Below are 23,051 nucleotides of genomic sequence, written 5' to 3'. Positions count from 1 at the left end.
CTGCTGTTTAGGCACCAAAATACACGGATATTGAGTTGCAAAGATCCATCACTTTATTAACACTATTGTCTTTAGCTCTATCTGAACAATAACTGTTGTGCTTTGTACAGATTACTCTTGAGAGAGAGCATGTAATATTTAAACTCTATATTGTTTTTACATGTGCACAAATTCAAATCGTTAGTATGTAAATCTGAAACATCAGTCATCATTAATGTGTGTGCGTGTGCTTGTGGCTCCCAGAAAATGGTATCTGTGATTATTCATATCATTCAGAGGAGTGATTAAATATTCCTTATACCCTCAGAGCAGCGAAACAAATGAAGCACAGCTACGTTCTAACAGGAGCTGACACATCTTTTAAATAATGTTTATTTATCACCGGTAACATTTACCAGCCTTTGTACGGTCCCTCTGGCATGTGACTTCCACCGCCTGAAGCCCGGCGGCGTCTCCTCAGCTGGCATTTCCTTTTTTTACTTTGTAAAACTTTGCAGAACTTTGCGGCTTGTTTATCGGGGCTTTTCTCTCCCATTCAGCTCGTCTTCAGAAACGAACAAGAAAGAGAAGGAGAGAGGAGGAGATACACTGAGGACATTGAACACAAGGTTTTACACAAGCAGGAGAAAAGAAAAGGACAAAGTGAGGAAAAAAACAGAGATGTGGAGTGTAACACTTTCCCTGTTTTATATGCCGAGATCCTTGCTTTCCCAAAGTTTGAATTATCACAACCAAACGTATGTTTTATGACATATTAATGAGAGATGTTTTACAACTAATGGAAATATAAGGGCAATCTAAATTGCATTTGAAACGTATAAATTAATAAATGAATATATGACCATATTCATCTATTATCTGCATGGAGATACATTATTCACCGACAGCCAAGCAAGGGATATCATTATACTTCAATTAATACAAAGTCTACTCTTACCATTGCAAAACCAAAACGCCACGCTCGCTCCGCACAAGATTTTACTTTCAAGGAATGTCAGCCCTACTTGGGGTCAAAGGTATAATTTTGCAAGTTAAACCAGTATAAAAGCACAGCGGCAGCAGCCACCGGACGAGGACACACATGAAGCCCGTTGGTGAAGGAAAAAGGATTGTAACGTTACTCTAACTTTAGGATTTATGTTGAAACTTCAAGCAAGAAATGGATTGTTTGTCATCGAAGGAAATCAGCAGGTAAAGCATTCAGTCTGTCAAAAATGTTTTCTGTACTGCACTGTGATTTCTTTCCTCTTGCTTTATATTGTGTTGCTTTCTGTGTCTTTTAATTTGACATTCATTGTCTGTTCCTGTATGAATATCTGAGAACTGTACTGTATACTTCAAATTTACAATTAAATTCAACAATGTTTTCAATTGATGTGCTTAAACTACTACACTACATTAACCTTTAACTTGTAGTTTTAGTTCCTTTTTCACTTGTTTCCTGATTTTACTCTCCTCCTAATTAGAGCCATATTACATACATTACCTTAACCAATACAAAGATATCCTGTTCTTGTCAGTGTTGTTGTACATTTGCGTGGTTGAGCTGTTGTAACTTTAGCGAGACGTCGCCTACGTTAATATCCAGCCGACGTGACTCTAATGTCGGTACAGATGTAGTTCAAGCGTTAATAATAGGCCCTCGTTCGCTTTGCTGTAATTTCAATACATAATACGTAATTTTCATAAATGTTACTCTAATGAAGTGAGGTTGCATACGAAGCAACTCTTATGAATACACATGAAGAGTGAAACAAAGAGAATAGAACTCGTCTGAACGGATACATTAGAATTGTATATTTTTTGTTCTATTAAATATGGTAAACAGTGTTTGTGCCTGTTTATTTTGTTGAATTCATTTACGCGCGCTGACATGTTTAAGACTAACAGATATGACAGTGCCCTCTTGTAAAATGGCATTAATAAACATGTGTAACATTAAAACAGACTGTGGTTCAGCAGAACATTTGTGAGACGCACTGGACGGAGAATCAGATGTTTTAATGCTGCGTGAAGTGAACCTGTGAGCGAGGATATAAAAAAATAAATACAGTTGAAACGCTTTGTTCCCTTAAATTCAGTAAAACGTATTAGTTTTTAGTCAGATTGTGAATTTTCTGTACTATGACTTAATTAATTAATTTGGAGAAAAAGAAGGAGGGCTTCAAAAGTCTAAAAGAATAACAAATACGTTTAGTACTAAAAGATCATTTCAGAAAGGACAATAAGCTACATATATGTGAATAAACTGATATTTTGCAAAGGTATTGATAGCTCAACATTATAGTGCAAATATAATAAACAATTGCTAATGCTTTATTCAAATAAATGTAGTTTATTCAATTTAAAATATATATATATATATATATGTGTGTATTCGCTTTTATCTTTTTCTGAGAAAAATACCTTTTTATAGTCTTGATCCTGTGTATTTAATTAATTAAGGGAAGCTGTTTAAGATTTATGATAAGTAATTATTATACAGTTAGTCAGTGGTCACTTAATTAGGTACAACTATCTATACAAAGTTTATTATGCAAATTTCTTGGGACATTTTAAGAAATATGTAAATCAGTTTATAGGTTTATTATTGAGCTCATACTTAAAGGTGGTGTAGAACTGGACTACATTATATTGAGAGGTGTTTCTAATTTTAGAGTAGAGTACAACACCATCTCTAACGTCAATGCTAACACATATAATTTAATTAACACCTTTATGACAGTGTAAAAATAACCTGAACATTATAGGCATCCACTTTATGGCAGAACACTTGTATTGGATTGCATTAGACTGTACAGGTGTACCTTATAAAGTGGACACTCAGTGTAAAATAAAATATAAAAGTAGTGTAAACATTTTAAAAAAAAGTAACAAAATAAGAGAAAAAAATAATAAAATGTGAAAAATATTACATTTAGAAGTATGTAATGTCACATGCTAGTATGACATTTTGTCTCACTTTATCAAATAAATGCGGGGACAGATAGGCGCAGTACAGAAAGACCAACTGGCTTTGAAGCCCTGACGCCTGCCTCTGCAACGCCCTGCGTTACAACACTGCATAAGAAATGATATGCAAGAGGTAGATTTGAATATTCATGAGTGAATCCATGGGCTGTTTGTACTGTAGCATTAATTAATTGCTCGAGGGGAAGCTATACCCAAATACGGAGCTGAAAGTATAGCCTGTGCTGAAACACGGCAATTACAAAAGAAACAATTTAAAAGTGAGAAATTTATAACTAGTGGGTGCTAACACAGTATGGATCTCTCAAACAGCATGGGATGTACGCACGGAAAGACTTTTACTAATTTATTTAACACCCACAATAATAATTTAAGTGGAAAAAAGACAAAACTATCTGAAGCGAAATCATCTCCGATAGGTAACCCGGTCCTGAACGTCTTTGTTTAGGATTTGTGGATATATATGTGCCATTAAAAATGTATGAATATTCAAGAGGAAAGATGGTTGAAGAGTCCCAATCATCTCCTACACAGTTGCTCTGGCAGTTAAAAGAGGGCCGCTGAGAGGAGTTTCACTGTGAAAGACATTAGCATGCCTTTGAAACAAGAGACCTTGAGTATGAACAAGGGCTATCCATACACACTTTGGAATGTAATTTATATGCACAAACTGAGGTGTGAGGCCAGAGGATGTGAGAGGGGCAGAAAGGATCCACTCAGTACAGGTGTAGCTTTCACTGGCCAACTATGTAATACCTGCTTTTATACCGCCGGTGCCTCTTCACACATCAGTGAGTTCCTCTGAACTTACAGCGGCTGAAAAGATAATATATATATATGAGGCGTGTAGATAATTGGATGCTCTGCTTGTACTTTCTTACATTTCCTCTATGATCTTGAAGAAATATGTTTCCTCATCAAAGAGATTTTTGAGATAATGTTTCGAGGAATAAAAGTGTTGATTTCCGACTGTTTGCTTGACGACCCGAGTTACTTTTTGTGCCACTGCCACCGGTGACCTATGCGCTCGACTCTCTGAATTATGCATGGTGATTATACGACGCAGTCCTCTGAATTGTAAATTCTCACAATTATACAGCCCATTGTCTATTCATTATTTCAAAACGAATGGGAAATTATGTAAAACTATCTCTAAAGAGGAAAGCAGCGTGTAATATGACTTGCCATATTGTTCATGCAATTCAAATACTTTTTTGCTTTTTTCCTGAGAGTTGAAAGTAATCAGATTTGGATGAAATCTGACTTGCATGCCATGTGGGATTATGATACACTGGGAAGATAAGCTATGATAACTACACCACGTGCCGTGAGGTGAGGAGCACTCAGGCAAAGAGTGTTTTCCAATTAACTTGAACTTCCCTCAAGGTTAAATATACAAGTGTTGACTGAGAGTCTAACTCGTCTTCTTTTCTCGAGAAGGACTTCAACATGTCCCTCAGCGTCTCTGTGGACTTTCTCTTCTGATCCCTTCCCACACGCAGCATATCCAGTACGCATACTATGTATTTACATAGACTCTAATGCTACTATCGTGATATAGTTTTAACGTTTCATTTATAAATAGCCAAACTGCCTATACGCCTCTAGGTTGAGGTATATAGGCCATTCGTTCCAGCACACATTTGTGACCTTTTGTGCCAATACACTTTGTATCTACTACAACAGTTTGCTAACAAGTGTTTACCTATACTTAAGATACTTTTTCTAAACTCTTAACACAGCAACACACCTACATCACACAATAGCCAAACAGTACATTTGCTGCCCAAAACCGCATTTTGTTCATTAAATACCAACTCCACATTTCAAAATGCTAAATAACGCTCTCTTCATATATTAATTCTATCAAAACACAGCGAACCCTGACTGGGGTACAATGTGTTCACATACACAAACCATCAACACACGACTAACATTAATACAATATAATTGGATAATGAGAACGTGCATCACTCCTGTAATGTTAAACAAATCTGATCCTATGACCAGTACTTTATAGGACAAGTACTTTATATCATTGCTTGTAGGAATGTGAGGAGGTTTAACAATTGTGGTCTTCTGTGATACTGTATATCTCTCAAATTACTCTTCTCCAATAAGTCCTAAGCCGCGTACAGTATATTAAGCATTTATCCAGACGACTGCTCTCTAACTCATAGAGAAAGACAAATGGTTGACCTATGTCTACTGCAAGCCAGACGTTCGATTGCTGTGTTGGAAAAATGTTGGTTGCCCCTCTCTTAGCCCCTGGTTGGAAAACTTAACATCAAGTTTGGCTCTTGAGAAACTCACATACATGTATAGTATATAGTTAGGAAGAAAGCTTCGGAGCTAAATGACATCTGGGAAATGTTTTTGGAATTTGTTAAAAGTGGTGACATTGAAGAGGCACTAGAGGAGTGACGGAGTAAAAATGACTGATATATTGTGAGGAATGTGTACTTTGTTTTTTGTTTGTGACCATTTTCTTAATCTTATTTATTTTATTTATTTATATATTTATTTATTCATTTATTTCATTATATTTTCATTGTAAATATATACTTCATGTTTAGCTATTTACTTTCAAGTAAGATTTTTTTTATATATATATTATTTTATACACTGCCATATATTCATTTTGGTGGGAAGGTTCTTTGTTGAATGTACAATGTGTTAAATGTATAAAACATTTTTTTTTTTTTTTTTTTAAAAACAGTAAACCCAACTCAATATCAAATCATTCTTTCAAAACACACCAGCACGTTTTCTATCCAAGAGGAACATACAGTATAGTCAATAATAGCACAACAACTTTCAAAATACTAACAGTTGATGGCATTACAAAAACTGTATTACTTTTCATGTTTCAGTTCTACCTGCACACAATGGACAATATGAAATTCAAAGCTTTTATATAAATCAGTTTCCTTTTACAGTAAACCACTCTACATTTTTTGGTTAAGTGTCGAATGTAGAGATACACCGATACCGATACCGGATCAGATATCGGGCCGACACTGACTCAAATAGCTGAATCGGATATCGGTGATAATGGGGCCGATCTATTCAGTTTAGTTTATATACTATATACATTATATACTGGAATTTTTTCCCCTTTAAGTGTTGACCATTTGATGCTGCATTAAAAACGATTACACTTGAATTGTTATTCCTGTTCATTTTGAGGATTTTTTACCAAGTTGCTGGTGTACGATCTATCATTTCAATAATAAAGAATAATTCAGTAAATTTATATCTATGTATTTATGTGTTACATTTTGTTTTACAAAGTTAAGAAAGCGATGTTTATGTCATGCCTGATGTTGCCTTACACATAAAAGAATGATCCCAGTCTCTTCCACACAGTGAGGCATACAGCTTATTAATTAAACACTTGTATCGAATCGGTACTCGGTATCGGCTGATACCCAAAACCCTGGTATCGCTATTGGGACTGAAAAAGACGGAACGGTGCATCCCTAGTCAATGTGTGCCACATACTATCAAAAAGTGAATGAGTCATCTAAAGCTGTATTAGCAACATGAAATTGCTGCCAGGGATAAAAAAAAAAAAAAGTGACAAAAAATCCAACATACATGCTCTTTGGTTCCAAATGAGCAAACATAAAATACACAAATACAGTAAAAAGATCACAGAAGGGGAAAAACACAAAAATGCACAGTCCTGTTCTTCAGCATTTGGCCACATGTCCAGCTACTCCTCTACCTATTCCAGACATTATTTATTCTCTCTCTGCTGTTCTGTGTTGTAATTTTAAAAAGTCCCCTTTTTACTGTACATGTACGTCCGTGTAATTGAAAGAACTTCACCACCTGGCTATGTCTCCTATGGAGATTGGAAACAGCTGTGGTTGATCTATTTTACACAACGTACAGTAAATCATTTCTCAATGTTTCAATGATCTCTTCATGCAAAAATGCTTCAAATTGATCTGCTGCTGTTGTTGTAAAAGTAGAGGCTCTACACTATATTGAAGGTTTTAAACATTAGGTTTGTTATTTCTGGCATGTTGTGTGCAAGCATTTGTAAATAAGACAAGAGAGATCCACAATTTTGGTATTGGGTAAGTTTGTATGTAAAAAAAATTTAAGCATGTGTTAATTAACTGCATATTCTGAGAAAACAACACAAATCGTGTTAATGGTATGGTCCAAAACAGACCAATGTTGTGCTAATTGTGTTGAGAGTTTTGAGTTAGCAATTGTAAAAAACTGTAAAACTAACCCAAACTCTGGAACAGTCTGTTGAAATTGCGTCTTGCTACCTCAGTGACTTCCTCTAAATCTCTAATATAAACTACTTTTTATGAAGTTGTTTTTCTGCATTAGTCTTATTGCACCCTGTCACTTTGAAAAAACCCCACTCAAAAAATGTGTTTTGCTTATTGTTGGATGTTTCACGTTCACTCTGCGGAATGATGTTAGTGCAGTTTGACACTAGAAGGCTGTTTTCATATTCATCTGTTTAACACATGTGCATGCCAACATGATTTTTTTTTGTGACATCACAACTTGTTTGGAAACCAATCGTGGTTCAATATGCAACTTATACAAGTGTGATGTGGAAACTTGAACCTCCAGCTCACATATCCTGAGAATGGACTTTTCAGTGAAGTAGAAGATATTTTGTGTCCAACAGCTAGACTTTTGAAATGAACAATATTTGCATATTCATAGATTCTGGATGTTTTGAATGGGGGTAATTGAACTTTTTTGTAGAAAAAACATATTAGACACCAATTATTATTGAAAAGTATTTGTTGTGTCTTAAAACATGTCTGGAGGGAATCTTTAACTTCTTATTTGTATTGTCAAAATACAGTCATTTTTGTTATTGCATCGTTTCAGCATGTTTTCTTTCTGTTTTTACATGAAGCACTATTTCCGTGTAACTTTTAGCCCCTTTACATCTTGCATTAAAATGTGTTTTGGGTGAAGGAATTGAAATCAGATAGTGCTTGACCACATGAAAAGTGAAGGTGTAAATGTGGGACGCTTTGTGATCCGATTGGCCAAACCATCTCCAGAGGTGGTCGGGGACGCATTGTGACCACATTGAACACAAGTGTAAATGCAAATGTGTTTTCAATCCACCTACAAAAAATACGTGGGCAGAAATACGTCTGTCCTGAGTACCACTTTTTGGGCTCCGGAGCTTTGGTAGGAATCAACGGTGAATATTCGAAGCTGCAGGGTTCAACCTACAGCGTGTTCTTAGTGATCCTCAGGACTCCTCGTCCCTCTGTGTGTGCGAGTCTACCTCAAAGTCATGTTTGCGGGTCCTCTCCCCTAAACGGCGGCGTTTTGAGGCTGATGTGTCCACGCATTACACACCGCCTCTCCAGCAGTGATCGGCTGCAAGCCTGTGCGTAGTGCAGCTTCCAGAGGCTTCCTCTCAGCCCTTTCAGACAGAGCAATCGGATCTAACTGTGGACACTGAGGCACATGTTGATACCAGGTGGAAATGTAATCAGGTTAAATCATATCTAGATTAAGGCTGTCAAAGAAAATGCAATAATAATACGTTATGCAAAATCATTTTAACGCCACTAATATCTTTAACACATTAATGCAATCGATCTTTCGGAGGTTGTAGCGGGCTCTGTTTAGTGAACATACTGATATCATTTGAAACTATAAAAAAACAACTATCCATTCATAATAGAAAAACTAATCCATTGGTACCAACTATGTCATACTAGCTTGTCGGGAAGGAGGTCAGATAAACTTGCACTAATTTTTGTCAAGGAAAAACTGTCATGTCCATTTTCAAAGGGGTCCCTTGACCTCTGACCTCAAGATATGTGAATGAAAATGGGTTCTATGGGTAATAACGAGTCTCCCCTTTAAAGACATGCCCACTTTATGACAATCACATGCAGTTTGGGGCAAGTCATAGTCAAGTCAGCACACTGACACACTGACAGCTGTTGTTGCCTGTTGGGCTGCAGTTTGCCATGTTATGATTTGAGCATATTTTGTATGCTAACGCAGTACCTGTGAGGGTTTCTGGAAATATTTGTCATTGTTGACATATAATGAATAAATACAGTACATACATTTTCTTGAAGCAGCATATTTGCCCACTCCCATGTTGATAAGAGTATTAAATACTTGACAAATCTCACCTTTAAGGTACATTTTGAACAGATAAAAAATGTGCGATTAATTTGCGATTAATTATTAACTATGGACAATCATGCGATTAATCGTAATTAAATATTTTAATAGATTGACAGCCCTAATCGAGATACAATCTGGATACGAGACGCATTTTAATGCCAGGTGTAAAGGGGGTCTTTGGTTTGAAAAGTGCAACACAAATAAATGTTAATATTAGTTGTTTAGTTTTACTGTAAACTCATAGGTTGTGTTGTGTTATTGTCTGTTCTGTTTTGTTCTGTTCTATTTTATTCTATTCCCAGATGGTCTTCACACATGTCACTTTTATTATTATAGCATTTATTGCTGTCTGAACAATCTTTTTTAGTCTATCTATAAAGGTGCAGAGATTTCCTTCTTATTTTTTGTAAGTTCTTGCATGAGCTTGTTTTGGTTGCATTATGAACAGACTACAAGGACCTGCAGTGGGACCGCTGCTTCCTGTCCCCCTCCTCCTCCTCCTCCTTCTCCTCCTCCTCTTCCTCCTCTGGAAGTGTTACCCTCTCATCCTCTATCTCCCCTCATCCGCTATTCTCCTCCCCACCTCCTGCTGCACTCCATCCCTCTGCTGAGCACAGGTATTTGTTTAGGAATCTCTCAGTGGAAATTATACTCCATCTCGGGCGCTCCCTATCAACACACAATTATCATGGGCAATCATGCAGAACAGTGCTGAATTCAGCTGGGAGTCTGATGACATTACTGACTGCAAGGCCCGGCTTCTTCTGGAGGCAGCCTGCGCCACACCTGCATTAAACCTCTCTCTCTCTCTCTCTCTCTCTCTCTCTCTCTCTCTCTCTCACTCTCACTTGGATATGGATTGAGAAATGATTAAATATTTTTTTTTATCTTATTATGATTTCATTTAAACCAGGAAGTCCACCAGATAAGACATCTCTTTCCTCAGGGAGACTTGGATGAAAGGGCCACTCCAACCTGACACAGGACAAATCCTGTGATCTTATCTCACAATATATTAGTATCTGCCAACCTCTGTGGCCTCGTCATGTGACCTGCAGTGATTCACCTCGGCGCAACTTCTCATACGGCTGAGCTGAAGTTTGATGGCGCTTCTCTCTTTGAGAGTGCGGACAGAAATTTGAAATTCCAGGAATTTGGAAGTGTGAATCTGTCTTCTGTAAAGGTATAGTCAATCTCACAAAGTAATCAATGCCTTACATTGTGTTCGCTCCCTCCTGCATTCTGAGGCAAACCGCAGATGCATTTCCCTATGTATGATAAGCATATTATAAAGCTCGAAAAGGCTCAGAGTTGATACAGACGCATGAGAATCGACACAGGAGTCCATTCAGATCCTGATCAAATGCTCCATTCATGAGTGAAATTACCATCCGTCTGTCAGCCAAGGTGTGAATTCTTTCATCTACACATCCTACCTCTGAAGCTGTGATTAAATGCATAACGCCACATACACTCCACATAGACTCCAGATAAGCAAAATAGGATTTCCGCCTCTCAGGGTGTAGGTTGATGTGTAAATCAAGTGAGACAGCAGTGCCCTCTTGTGGTGTTTTAGTTGAAGGTTTAGTATTTTTGCAGACCTTTGTTACAATTATCCCTTTTCATTGGGAAATTGCCTGCAAGAATCAATTTATGCCATGTGTAAAAGGTGTCCCCCTGATTGGTCAAAGCTGTTAGTCTGACAACATATTGTGTCTCTAGAATTACACGGTCTGTAAATTGTCACATTATTTCACATTGTCACCTTTTGCACATGGAATAAATTGATTATTTTGCATCTTAAGAGGCTCTTCTACTTTTTTGTCAGTGCGCAGGCAATTTTTCTGTGAAATGGGACTGTTGATTTTGGCTAAACGCACCTGAAGCCTGGACTCAAGAGCGCACATCCTCTCACATTTCTTTGACTTTGTTACAACTAGTGCAGTGCTGAAAGCTTGGCCTGAGGTGTTGTCGCTCATCCAAACAACTTCACACTCAACGCTGCGCTTCCTTGGGTTCTGAGCAATACACCTGCCGTGACACAGTTGCATCACACACCCAAGTCGCAACCACTGTGCAAGAAACAGTGGTGAAATACACAGGCGTTACAAAACCCATCATACTATTTAGTATGCCAGAAAAAAGATTTAGTATGACCCAATACATAGTATGTCGTGTGCCAAAAATACCAGGATGTCTTACTACATCCGGTTGAATTTTGCAGTATGCAAGCCAGCATGCTTTTCTGGCTATTCTGACCCACAATCCTCTGAACTAGAGGGTCAAAGTTCAAGGCGCAATGTTATGTCAAAGTGGTACGTCCCATTTGTATGTATACTGCATGCAACAGTATGTACTTTGTAAAGGCAGCTGAAGTACGTACTAATAGTAAAAAGAAAAAGTGTGCGTTTTGAAACAAGGAGCAGACTGTTACAGTTTGGCAACATAGGCTACCTGGGCCTGAACAGCTACATTTATTATGATGTTAAGATATGAAAAAATGTTTAATTATGTTACTATTCTAACTCATTGTACCCTGAATAACTTTAAGGTCCCCAACGCATGTACACAATATGCAACACAACTGTATACTACGTACTGTGTACTTCTATTTCAGAGGAAAACATTGTACTACTACATTTACCTGACAGAGAAATGTTACTGGTTACGTTGCAGATTCAGATTTGACTCACAAAACATGACAATATATAAATAGGATGCATTATTATTCATTAAATTATCCAGCATCATCTCACAATTGAATGTTCACCACCACCTTGAACAGACATTAAGTACCTTTAAGTACATTGTGCTGATAATACCTCTCTTTCACTCTTCACTTTAAGTAAGCATTTGAATGCAGGACTATTACTGTGCGGTATTAAAAGTTTTAATTTAGAAACATTTTTCAGTCCTTCTTCTACCACTGCCAATACCAATATTCCCAGTTAGTGAGGGTGAAAAGTAAAGCGAGACGGTGTTTGCCCTTAAGGCCCCAAAATCACTAAATCCGCCCCTGAAAAACACTCCTCGAATAACAGTGAGCAGGTCTCACTGTTATTCGAGGTCAGAAATACACTGTGAAATAGCGACACTTAGCGTAGGTAATTTCCAAATAGTCGTATTAGTCGCTCGCTTTGACATAACCACTGCCTAGATCAGGGGTCAGTGACCTGCGGATCCGGAACCACATGCAGCTCTTTAGCTCCTCTCCAGTGGCTCCCTGTGGATTTTTTAAAAAATTTAGTGGAAATGAATAACTGTTTTTTGTTTACATTTTCATTTCTATTTATCATTGTTATAGGTCTATGATACAACGGTACGACTGAGTATTAGCGCCACATTGAGGAAAAAAAATAAATCTGAGATTACGAGAATAAAGTCATAATATTATAAAATAGTAATTTTACGTGTTATTTGCTTTTTTTAAGTTGTGACTTTATTCTCGTAACATAACGACTTTTTTCTCGAAATATTCAGACTTTATTCTCGTAATATTACGACTTTTTTTCTCTGAATATTATGATTTTTATCTGGTAATATTACAACTTTTTTTTCTCGTAAAGTTATGACTTTATTCTCGTAATATTACGACTTTTTTATCGTAAAGTTATGACTTTATTCCCGTAAAGTTATGACTTTATTCTCGTAATATTACGACTTTTTTATCGTAAAGTTATGACTTTATTCCCGTAAAGTTATGACTTTATTCCCGTAAAGTTATGACTTTATTCTCGTAATATTACGACTTTTTTCACGTAAAGTTATGACTTTATTCCCATAAAGTTATGACTTTATTCTCGATAATATTACGACTTTTTTCACGTAAAGTTATGACTTTATTCTCGTAATATTACGACTTTTTTTCCCGTAAAGTTATGACTTTATTCTCGATAATATTACGACTTTTTTCACGTAAAGTTATGACTTTAATCTCGTTATATTACGTCTTTATTCTGTAAATCTAAGATGTTGTTTCCCTTACTGGACCCTAATACTCCGTAGTACATTTGCACTTTGGCCCTCACTGCATTAGACTTATATTCTATATACTTAGACTATAAACTGTTACCTTCATCACAATGCTCAAATGTTTTGTGGCTCCAGACAGATTTTTTATTTTTATTTTGACTAAAATGGCTCTTTTAATAGTAAAGGTTGCTGACCCCTGGACAAAAGCATGGACTTAGTTAGCGGAGGTAATGTTATTTATGTATTAAAGTTAGTATCAAGTCTTTCACTGGGGAAATACAGTCAGGGGGAAACATAAAATCTAGTTTACTCACAGTCACACCGGTGAAATACACTCTAGTATCCAGCAGCAACAGTGAACTGCAGAGCCGCAGTCTGTAAAGGCCAGTCACAGACGACATGCTCGACTAGTCTGGTCTGCAGAGCACCTGAAACTCAGCTGCTAGTGCTGATTGCGTCGTCGTTGGTCGTCATCTTCATCTTCATCTTCTTCCTCCTTAAACTTCATGTTTATTGGCAGTGTGCAAACCATCTTAGAGGTGTATTACCGCCCCCAGCTGGACTGGAGGGGTGGGCAGCACTGTTCGCTTGTTTATTCTATTGTTTATTAGTGTTGCAGGAGAATGAATCCTAAACCCCAGAAATGAGTTGGCATTGTTTCCACTTCCGGTTCCCTCATCTGGAAGTCAGTTATAATAGATGTTAGAAACAGACGAAACTCCAGTGTTTTTTAGACAACAGCCACTGCCGCCATTTTGGACTGAAACGCTTATTATATTTATAATATTTTATTGTTCATCACAGGCCATTTCGGTAGAATATGACAACAGATCAGAAATGATTTGGGTTTTGTATGGGACTTTGTAGGCGGATGTTTTACGGGCATCAGATTCAGTCCAAAATGGCAGAAGTGCAGCTTTGCTGGCAAGGCCTTTGGCAAGGAGGCTGGGTCACGGGCGGACATGGGTCTTGGGGTATGGGGTATAACACATGCGCAGTGTAACTTAAGCTGCGGTCGTGCGTTGCGATTGGCTCAATTTCGGCGAGTGCAAACAAGATTTTACTGCGCATGTGTTCTACCCCCGGAGATATGATGCGTGACCCAGGCTCCTTTCCATAGGCCTTGGCTGCTGAGTGCTGATGTTGCAATGGAACAAACAATTGACTTTCACTTCTTAGCAATACGTTCTTTGAGTCAGTTTGAATCGGTTTTTACTTAGATGTCAGAAATAAGGTCTGTGGTTAACTCGAGTTTAAGAGATTTTAACGTTTGTTCTACGATATAAAATATGTCAGTAAATAGGCCACTCCTGAATTTTAAAGCTTTTATATGTGGCTAAATGAGACTACAAACGTCATCACGCCGACGCGTCCGCCTTTACAGCCTTGTTGTATACTCGCGCTCACGCAACTGTGGTGTAGTTATTTTTTAGCCTAACGTGAGCTTTTCGTTTCTGCCGATTGCATTCACACTTCAAAAATGATCAAAGTATTGTTCATTTGTGGAGATTACTTTACGGAACAAAACATGTAAGTATCATAAATGTTTGTTTGCCACAGAGTTTATTTTCTGCAATAATCCAAAATCCAATGGAAAAAAATCCCATTGGCTTTTTGTTGAGGGAACCAGTAACTTCCGGGTAGGTCCACAAAAATACGTCATCCCTGCACCACTCTATTAATATTGAATGTAACGTCTGTCCAAGTTGCACCAAATTTGGCAAAGCACATCCTTGGGTCCCCAGCAACACACCCACTAAGTGTGCAGTAGATTGAATGAGCTGTTCCCGAGATATGCGAAGGGCATACCCACATAGCCTGGCTACATACAGACAGACAGAGATTCCTTGCTTTATATAGTTAGATAACAAAATGATTATTTTTAGAGATCAAAGCTTGCCTTCGCCTTGTCATTTTATTGGCACACAGATAACAGAGAAAAAAACATTTGTTTAGACAGATATGACGTAATATGTCACAATCTCACAACACACTTAACATCATAGAAGAACCGGATGACAAAAACTCAACAACATAAACATAAAACAGTTACATGAACTCAACAAAAAATAATAAATCATGCTTCAAGCTCCATTTATAAACTTTATAAAGAATAAACTGTGTTGAGCCAAGAAACTGGTCAAACAGTAAAAAAATAAAATAATAATAATTATTAAAAAATAACAGCGCAGTTTCAGGCTATATACAGAAATAATAAAGTAATGTTGCAGAAAAGGCAAAAAAATGAAGCAAAATATTAATATTTTATTATATTACAGGATAAGTCTGGTTATATTCTACAATTTTTCTCAGGTCAAAAGACGACCAAAACCAAGAATAAATTGACCCTATCAACAAATCTTATGTCTGTGCCATAAAGCTCCATATCCTTCAATGAGCCACACTGTTATAGCCCAATATCACATATCAACCGTAGTGATTATGACAGGAGCAAAAGCGGAAGTGAGGTGATGTATTGTAAGACAGCGTATAACTCCATGGGGTGGAGGTCAGGGCGATGGATGGGACCCAAAACACAGGGGAGCCAGAATTGTCTTTAGCGCTGACACTTTGCTGAGCAGATAGGTCTGGCTATGCGAGACTAATACTGAGTTGATACACATACGCTGTCCTGCTGTAGTAAATGCTCACCAGAATATGAAATGTGTATCAGTCTGCAGCTAAAACTAACCCCAAACACATGCACTATTTACTCCTGTTTTCTAAAAACTACATTGCCCAGCTGCTTTAGGAACTTTTTTATATTTGTGATTTGTTTTTAAATATTACTTCTTCAGTATAAATTAATGGGCTTGGTTTTGGTCTTTTCATAGGATTTGTTGACAATAACAAAAATGTAGAATATCATCATCCTTACCCTTTAAATGAACTGCAGAAAAAGCTGCAGGCCAGGTGTTCTTTACGACAACACTGACTCCCATTACTGTATATACAGAATATAAAAAAATATCATGTCAACTTACTGTATAAGCTGTTCACTCTGCAGTTTTTTTAGGTTATTTTTTATTTTTTTAAACACTATACAAAGCAAAATATATATTAGATTAACTTGTTCAACCAGGGAACAGTCTTTTTTTGTACCTCTTCAGCATAATCTTAAGCCAAGAAAGAAATGCTTCAACTGACAACACTTTTCCTGATCAACATTTGATTTTTGAATGTCATGAACATACACTCATAACCTTCACAACCATCAACCTGCGAGATTTTAACTAAAGTGTTATGTACCACAGGTATTTATACTGTCAGTGATCAGGCTTGTTGAGAATAGCACAGAACTGTGTGTACTGTAACGTTGAAGCTGGAGTGATTATGATGCCGTTTCTGAACTCGACAATGGTTGCAATGTTTTTATCCTGGAACAAAGGGTTCAAGACCATCAGATCATTTATACCACAGAGCTTCCATATAGTATCTACAGAGTCCTGCTTTTACTTGGTAGACAAAATGGGGAAAATGTCAAAGGTCTGGTGGTTAGAAAAAAAACACTGCACAGCGCCCACTCTTCCTTTAACCTGCTGCTGGTTGAAATCATTAGCAATGGATCTGGATGGATCGGCCAATGAGGAGGAAAAGAAGGCCGGCCAGGAGGCAGAAGAAGATGCCGATGGGGGCAAACATGAAGGACAGACCATAGCTGAGGGACAGCTGGAAGCCTGGACACATCGTAGAGCGCTGGTGGTCTACGTAGGCATCCACCACACCCAACACCTGCAACCACAGTACGTACATCACCACCACACACAGCAGGAAGAGACCTGGTGCAGAGAAGGGCAGCAGAGGCAAAGAGATGATGATTGATGATGACTGAAACTCACACTTTTTATATAAACCAATGGATCCAAAACAGGGGATAGAAATAAATATTTAACCAGTGGTGGGAGAAGTACTCAGATCCTTTATGTATGTAAGAGTACAGACACAACAATATAAAATTATGCCATTACAAGTAAAAGTCCTGAAAATGATACTTACGTAAAAGTACACAAATATTATCAGCTAAATATTATGAAAGTATCAAAAGTACTCGTTCTGCAGAAACATGGCCCCTATGAGTGATATATCATTATATTTGACATTATAAGGTTGTTAATACTTTTGCATCAATGGCTGAGCAGAGTTACTGTTCCTGGTTGAGGTTTGGCTAGTTTTAGCTACTTTATACACAGTTAGGGAGGTTAGTCCACGAGGTTTCCAACCTAGAGGTCTCGCCCCCTCCAAATGGTCACAAGATAAATCTGAGGGGTCATGAGATGAAGTTCTTCTGCCACACAAATGTGAAGCCATGTTTTGGAATACTGTCAAATTTTTGCTTTTCTATGAAATATTGGATTGTTTTACTTCTTTGGGCCTCAAACTATTATTTGAATTAAAGAAGTCTAGAGGGGAAATGTTTCTTTTCATAAATTTGAAATGTGACAAAGGGCCCCAACCAAGCAGACACTGCTGTTTTGTAAAGGGTCACGAGCAAAACTGGATAAGAAACCACTGGTTTAATATTTAACTGTGCAACGGATTGTATTTGATAAACCCATTATATGTTTTTAATGTAAAATCTTAATTTGAAAAGTTACTGGGAACTTGCTAAAAGTAAAAAAGTAGCATAAAATGGGAGATAACTACTTTCCGCTATTGGATTTAACCACTGCAAAACCTCACCAGATGCCAGGAAGAGGCCACCCCCTGCTTTATACAAGCGATGGCTGGCGAACGGAGCAGCACAGATGATGAAGAACCCCCCGAGCACTACAGCTGCCACGCCGATGAGCATAAAGATGCTCCAGAAGCCTCTGTAGACTGGACAACAAACAGGTTCAATCTCAATCTCAATCTGTACAAAGAGGACAATCTAAATAAATAAACAGACACTTACTTATGGCCGAATCATACTCTGTGGCATTGTGGGTCTGATGAGAAATAGGGAATGGGAAGAGGTAGGCGTGCATGCACACTTTGGAGTGAGGCTGATTTGCTGGAGAGAGAAAGAATAAAACAACACAGAACATAAATTAGACTTAATCTTACAAGTAAACAAACAGTTGGCAATTAAAGGATATCATTTATATACATACTCTAGTGGATTGGAATTAACTCAGTTTTACAACAGAGTGTCAAGAAGTTATGATTATTCTCTGCTTTTTCATGTTTTAATGATCTTTCCTACTCTCTTCTCTCTTCTCTTCCACCATGTGAAATTCCACAGACCCTCACAAGGTCCTTTCCGTGCCGGAGGCTGTTTCTGACAATGACTCACCATTCAAAGTCCCAATCAGAAAATAGACGACGGACAATCACCTGACAAATGACCAGAATAACATCACATGGCGCGGCCTCTAAAACAGTCACATGAGAGGGTTTCTACCATTATGATGTCATACAAGCTTTATAGACAGAATAGCAGCAGATCAAAAAATGATATTTATTCTGCATAGTGATGCTGTGTGACTCTGGGGAAGCATTACGCTGGAGGAGAGAGGTTTCCTGCACTGCATATATTTGTTCATGCATATCCCATATAACTCATAAAACAAAATGTTTCAAAATAATACAATAATAATGATCTATGGTCATTTCCTTACTCTGCCTTAATCACATGTGCAAGCACAGTTTGTTGCACACCATTTCGATACATATATCTTATTTCTTCATATTGGGTTTTGATAAGGTCAGAAGAAAATAATTAATAATTATATATATACAGTATATATATTTAAAGTTGATTTTGCAATTATTCTCATCAGTCTTAGATATAAAACAGTGGAAACAATGAGCAAATTAAACCAAAGGCAACAAAACACAAGGGTTAACTAATGGAATAACATCATCCATGTGTCACTTACTGAACCAGAGCTTCCACATCAGGTCGTCATCACCCACGTTGCCTCCAAACGAACACCTCCAGAAGAAACCCTCATGGTATAGAGTGACATAGCCCTCCTGCACCATCACGCCACTAGTGACATCACCAGTGCCCTCCTGCACCACCACGTCACTAGTGATATTACCAGTGATATTACCAGTGCCCTCCTGCATCACCACATCTCCACGCTGAAAGAAGGAGTGAGAGATAGAATAATGATTTATTACTTAAAGCTAGGGCTGGTAATGCTGAGAAACTAGCAAGAGTACACTAGATTTTAAAAATGATTCAACCGTGAAGCCCAGCCCAGTGTTAGCAGCTCTTTTCCAGTGAAAGTACCTAGCGGCTCTAGCTCCAAAAGTCACTAAAGTCGCCAAGTCGGCAACACTGACAGTCCGTCCCTTCAGGCCTCCCTCCAAAGCCACTCCCCCAAAATTATTATTATGAACATAAACAACAAACATGGCTATAGAGAGTTACAGGAATGAGTCCTAAAACCCAGAAATGAGTTAGCATTTTAGTACTCCCGGTTCCCTCGTCTGGAAGTCAATGAGTTTTTAGTTAGATGCCTGAAATAAGGTCTGTGGTTAACACAAGCTGAAGATATTTCAAAGTTTTGTTCCACATAAAATGCATCAATAAATACTCTACTCGTGAATTTTGAAGCCTTTATGTGTCGTTAATAAAGCGGTTGCCAACAAGTGGCTAAATGAGACTACTAAACGTCATCACACCGACTCGTCTGCCTTTACAGCCTCGTTGTGCATACTCACGCCGATGCGACCGTGGTGTAGTTCATTTATAGCCTAAGCTTTTTACTTCTGCTGATTGCATTTACACTTCAAACATCAAAAAAGTGGTGTTCATTTGTAGAGATTATCTTGCTGAACAAAATGTGTAAGTATCATAAATGTTTGTTTGCCACGGACATTATTTTCTGCAATCATCCAAAACCCAATGGACAAATCCCATTGACTTTTTGTCAAGGGAACCCAGGGCAATGCTAACTTCCTGGTTGGCCTACAAAAATACGTCATCCCTGGAGCACTCTATTGTTAGTACTCACAGCTGTCAAGCTAACAGCTTGTGGAAGACTCCGGTGACGCGCAATGAGTGCACAGACAGGTAGGCATTTTGACATGTCATAGCAGGGTAAACACAGGTGTAATTGATAAAAATGAATTAGGGTCCTGTTCTATTTAGTGTCACAGCCATTCCAGTGAGCCAGGATGCCCAGTATCATGGCCCTGTCTTGCAACAGCCACAGATACCCTCATTTTTACTTCTTCTTTTTGTCAAAACATTTGATTTATTGATCGGGCTGTACTGTCATGAGAATTTCAACAAATATAACAAAAGTGTTTTTGAAGAAGATTACCAACTCTCACTTAAATACATTCTGACTTTCAAAAGTCTGCAGGATAGGGTTTGTAAATGCATAACTATGGATGAACTCCATGTTATGTTCTGATGTAAGTAAGCCTGAGCGCTGTCACAAGATCATTTGAGGCAGGTGTACAGTGTATTCCCACAGTAGCACAGAGCAGCTGCTTTAGTCAGGTCAAGGGTTGAGCTGAGCAAGCACCTCTAACCTCACGCCCGTTTGGTTCGGTGCCGAGCGAGCGTCTAGGTCAAAGGTGTTCCCATTCAGGAAACGCTCATCACTGGGGGGTCACTATATTTGCACGTGAGGAAAAATCCTAAATTGCCTGCTGTGATGAAGTTAGACCTTCAACTTTCATCAGTCTAGGTTAATCTAATCAGAGTGTGTTTTATTTTGAAATCAGTTTTGTTGAACAAGGACCCCAAACTATGGGGTCAGGAACCTGAGGGGTCACAAGACGATTAAACGGATTGAAGTGAATCGCAAACATATTTCTTTTACACAAAATGATGGTTATTTTTTCTGACATACTTCCATTAATTCCTTTTTTTATTGTGAAATATTGAATAGTTTTAGCACTCCGGGCCTCAAAAAATATTGGACCAACATAATGTAAGGGGAAATCACTTAATAAATGGTACGATTACAACTACAACACACTACATGCTACCACTTTGGTTTTACCGTGGTGATATCATGTCTCAATTTCAGTTTCAGTGCCTACTATGAAAACCTAGGTATGTTCTAGTCGGTGATATCTAATACAGTACCATATGGGACTACTGGTATTTGTATCTCTATCAGAGGGACACAAGCTATGTTTTAATCACTGCAGCTGCACACACATTACATCAGACGGTGTCTGATTACATGAAGAGGTCCTACAGGGATGCCTCTCCACCCTGAAGTTCCTCTACTGACAGAATGATTGGAGCAACTGATCACAGTTGCTGAAATAGAAGAAGTGACTTTGTCTCTAGTTTAAAGATCTACCATTAGATCATATATGTTTTAGTATGGAGTGCAGCTTCACAATACACAATTTAAAGCTTAAATACTAAACAATTTTAGTTTCTGGGGTTACAAATGATAACTAATATTTAAGACAAGAAATGATAACTGATTTTCCTCCTTGATCTGCTGCTGTTTTGAAGTCCAACACCCACCTCTAAGGTCACACCACCCGGGCCAACAGATCCAGCAGGGTTCGGCTGGCAACTCTCCGAGGCCAGCAGCCAGTAATCAGTTCCAAACGAGAGTAGGGTGAACACAGCTGCCAACGCCCCGAAGAGCCCTGCAAAAAACAACGCCACGCTAAGCTTCATGGTCCTGGATTTGCCAGCCACTCGGCTACTGGATGCCCAGGCTCAGTCTGACTTTCCCCTCCAACTACAGTGAGCGCATGTGACAAGCAGAGGCAGAAACAGTCCCTCCTTGTACAGTACATCCACTGGTGTGTTCCAACTGGTTTATGTTGTTGCTCTCCTGTCCCTCTGTCTGTGTTATGGGAGGACAAGTTTGAGCACATGACTCCTCTGGACCCTGCTAGGGTCCCCCTCCCCACACACACCCTGGGCTATTTTGGGGGTCTGACTGCTCCACTCCACTGCGGGGCTGAGTGTGTGAAGCAGTTGGAGACAGTTAAGGGTGGGGATCAATTCAGAAATAACCGGTGGCAACTGGACACCCACCGTCTGCACGGGAATGTCAGGGCAGGGTGAGACTGAAAGGACAGAAGAAGAGTAAAGTATCCCACAACACCCTGCCCAAAGCTGCTGCCCCACAGGGACAACATACATGTAAACACACACACACACACACACACACACACACACACACTCACCAGTATCATTTCCTGTAAATGGGGGTGATGAAAATTACTGTAAATGCACCCTTACTTAGTTGTTAGTTTCAGTTGTATCACTCCAAGAACACAGATAATTATCAAATTTAGCTTTATAAACCCTTGAGTCAGTCATTATAGAAATAATACTAATGTTTAAAAAAAAAAGTTACAAACATAAGAAGTATTTTTCAGAAAGGAAATCACATGAATAACACAAAAACAACAATACTACATTTTAAAATACTGGATACAGAATACACAAAAAAACATATTTAAACTGTAAATTAAGTCAGTTTAAAAAGTCACTTTAATACTTTTATGGTCTTGACAACAAAAGCCATTCGGCCATTTCGCCATTACTGTGAGGCAATTTAGTCACATAAATAGCAGTTATTTATTAGTCTTCCATCAGGTTTAAAATCTGGTGTTGTGGTTAGTAACAGTCAGTGTGAGTTGAGGGGAAACGCTGGTTTATTAGCATCTCAGGGGCACATTTAGCAGTGAGCCTACATATAGACACCGGCACAATTTACACACTGATGTGACCCTCAGCCAGAAGCACTCCACCCACATCCACTGCTCTGTAGTGTGTCATCTTTTTTTTTGTTTTTTATCTGTTACTCAGACTGATTGGATATTTAGCCTTAAAGATATAATATGTAATGTAAAATAACAGATTTAATCCTGTAGAGTTTTTCACTGAGCATGCAACACAATAGGACTACACAGACAAATATGTTGCAGTTCAATGTGGTAAACAGTGTGAGTGATAAAGATTGCTGTTATCAGCTCACAAAGATTCCCCCTTTAAAATTAAAGGCAGGAGCTTATTTCAATTCTAGTCTTACTGT

The 23,051-nt window shown here is 38.2% G+C and overlaps 1 protein-coding gene and 1 long non-coding RNA gene across 2 annotated transcripts in view; both read right to left on the bottom strand.

Annotated features, from left to right (window-relative positions):
- Positions 1–13,635, bottom strand: part of LOC141782472 (uncharacterized) — a 37,279-nt gene extending 23,644 nt beyond the window's left edge. The window contains exon 1 of the long non-coding RNA XR_012597122.1: positions 13,404–13,635. This is a non-coding gene — a long non-coding RNA (uncharacterized LOC141782472). The remainder of the gene's footprint in view (positions 1–13,403) is intronic.
- A 2,898-nt stretch (positions 13,636–16,533) lies between these two features.
- tmem182a (transmembrane protein 182a) lies at positions 16,534–21,873 on the bottom strand. The gene is made up of 5 exons (XM_074658880.1): positions 21,521–21,873; positions 18,951–19,158; positions 17,984–18,082; positions 17,770–17,907; positions 16,534–16,868 (listed from the first exon to the last, which is right to left on the bottom strand). Exons 1-5 carry the CDS (start codon positions 21,677–21,679, stop codon positions 16,645–16,647), a joined length of 828 nt encoding a protein of 275 aa, XP_074514981.1. The 5' UTR covers positions 21,680–21,873; the 3' UTR covers positions 16,534–16,644.
- Between the last annotated feature and the right edge of the window lie 1,178 nt (positions 21,874–23,051).

This window comes from Sebastes fasciatus, chromosome 14 (genome assembly GCF_043250625.1).
Source record: "Sebastes fasciatus isolate fSebFas1 chromosome 14, fSebFas1.pri, whole genome shotgun sequence".
Lineage (NCBI taxonomy): Eukaryota > Metazoa > Chordata > Actinopteri > Perciformes > Sebastidae > Sebastes > Sebastes fasciatus.
This window is presented reverse-complemented; position numbering and strand designations above follow the sequence as displayed.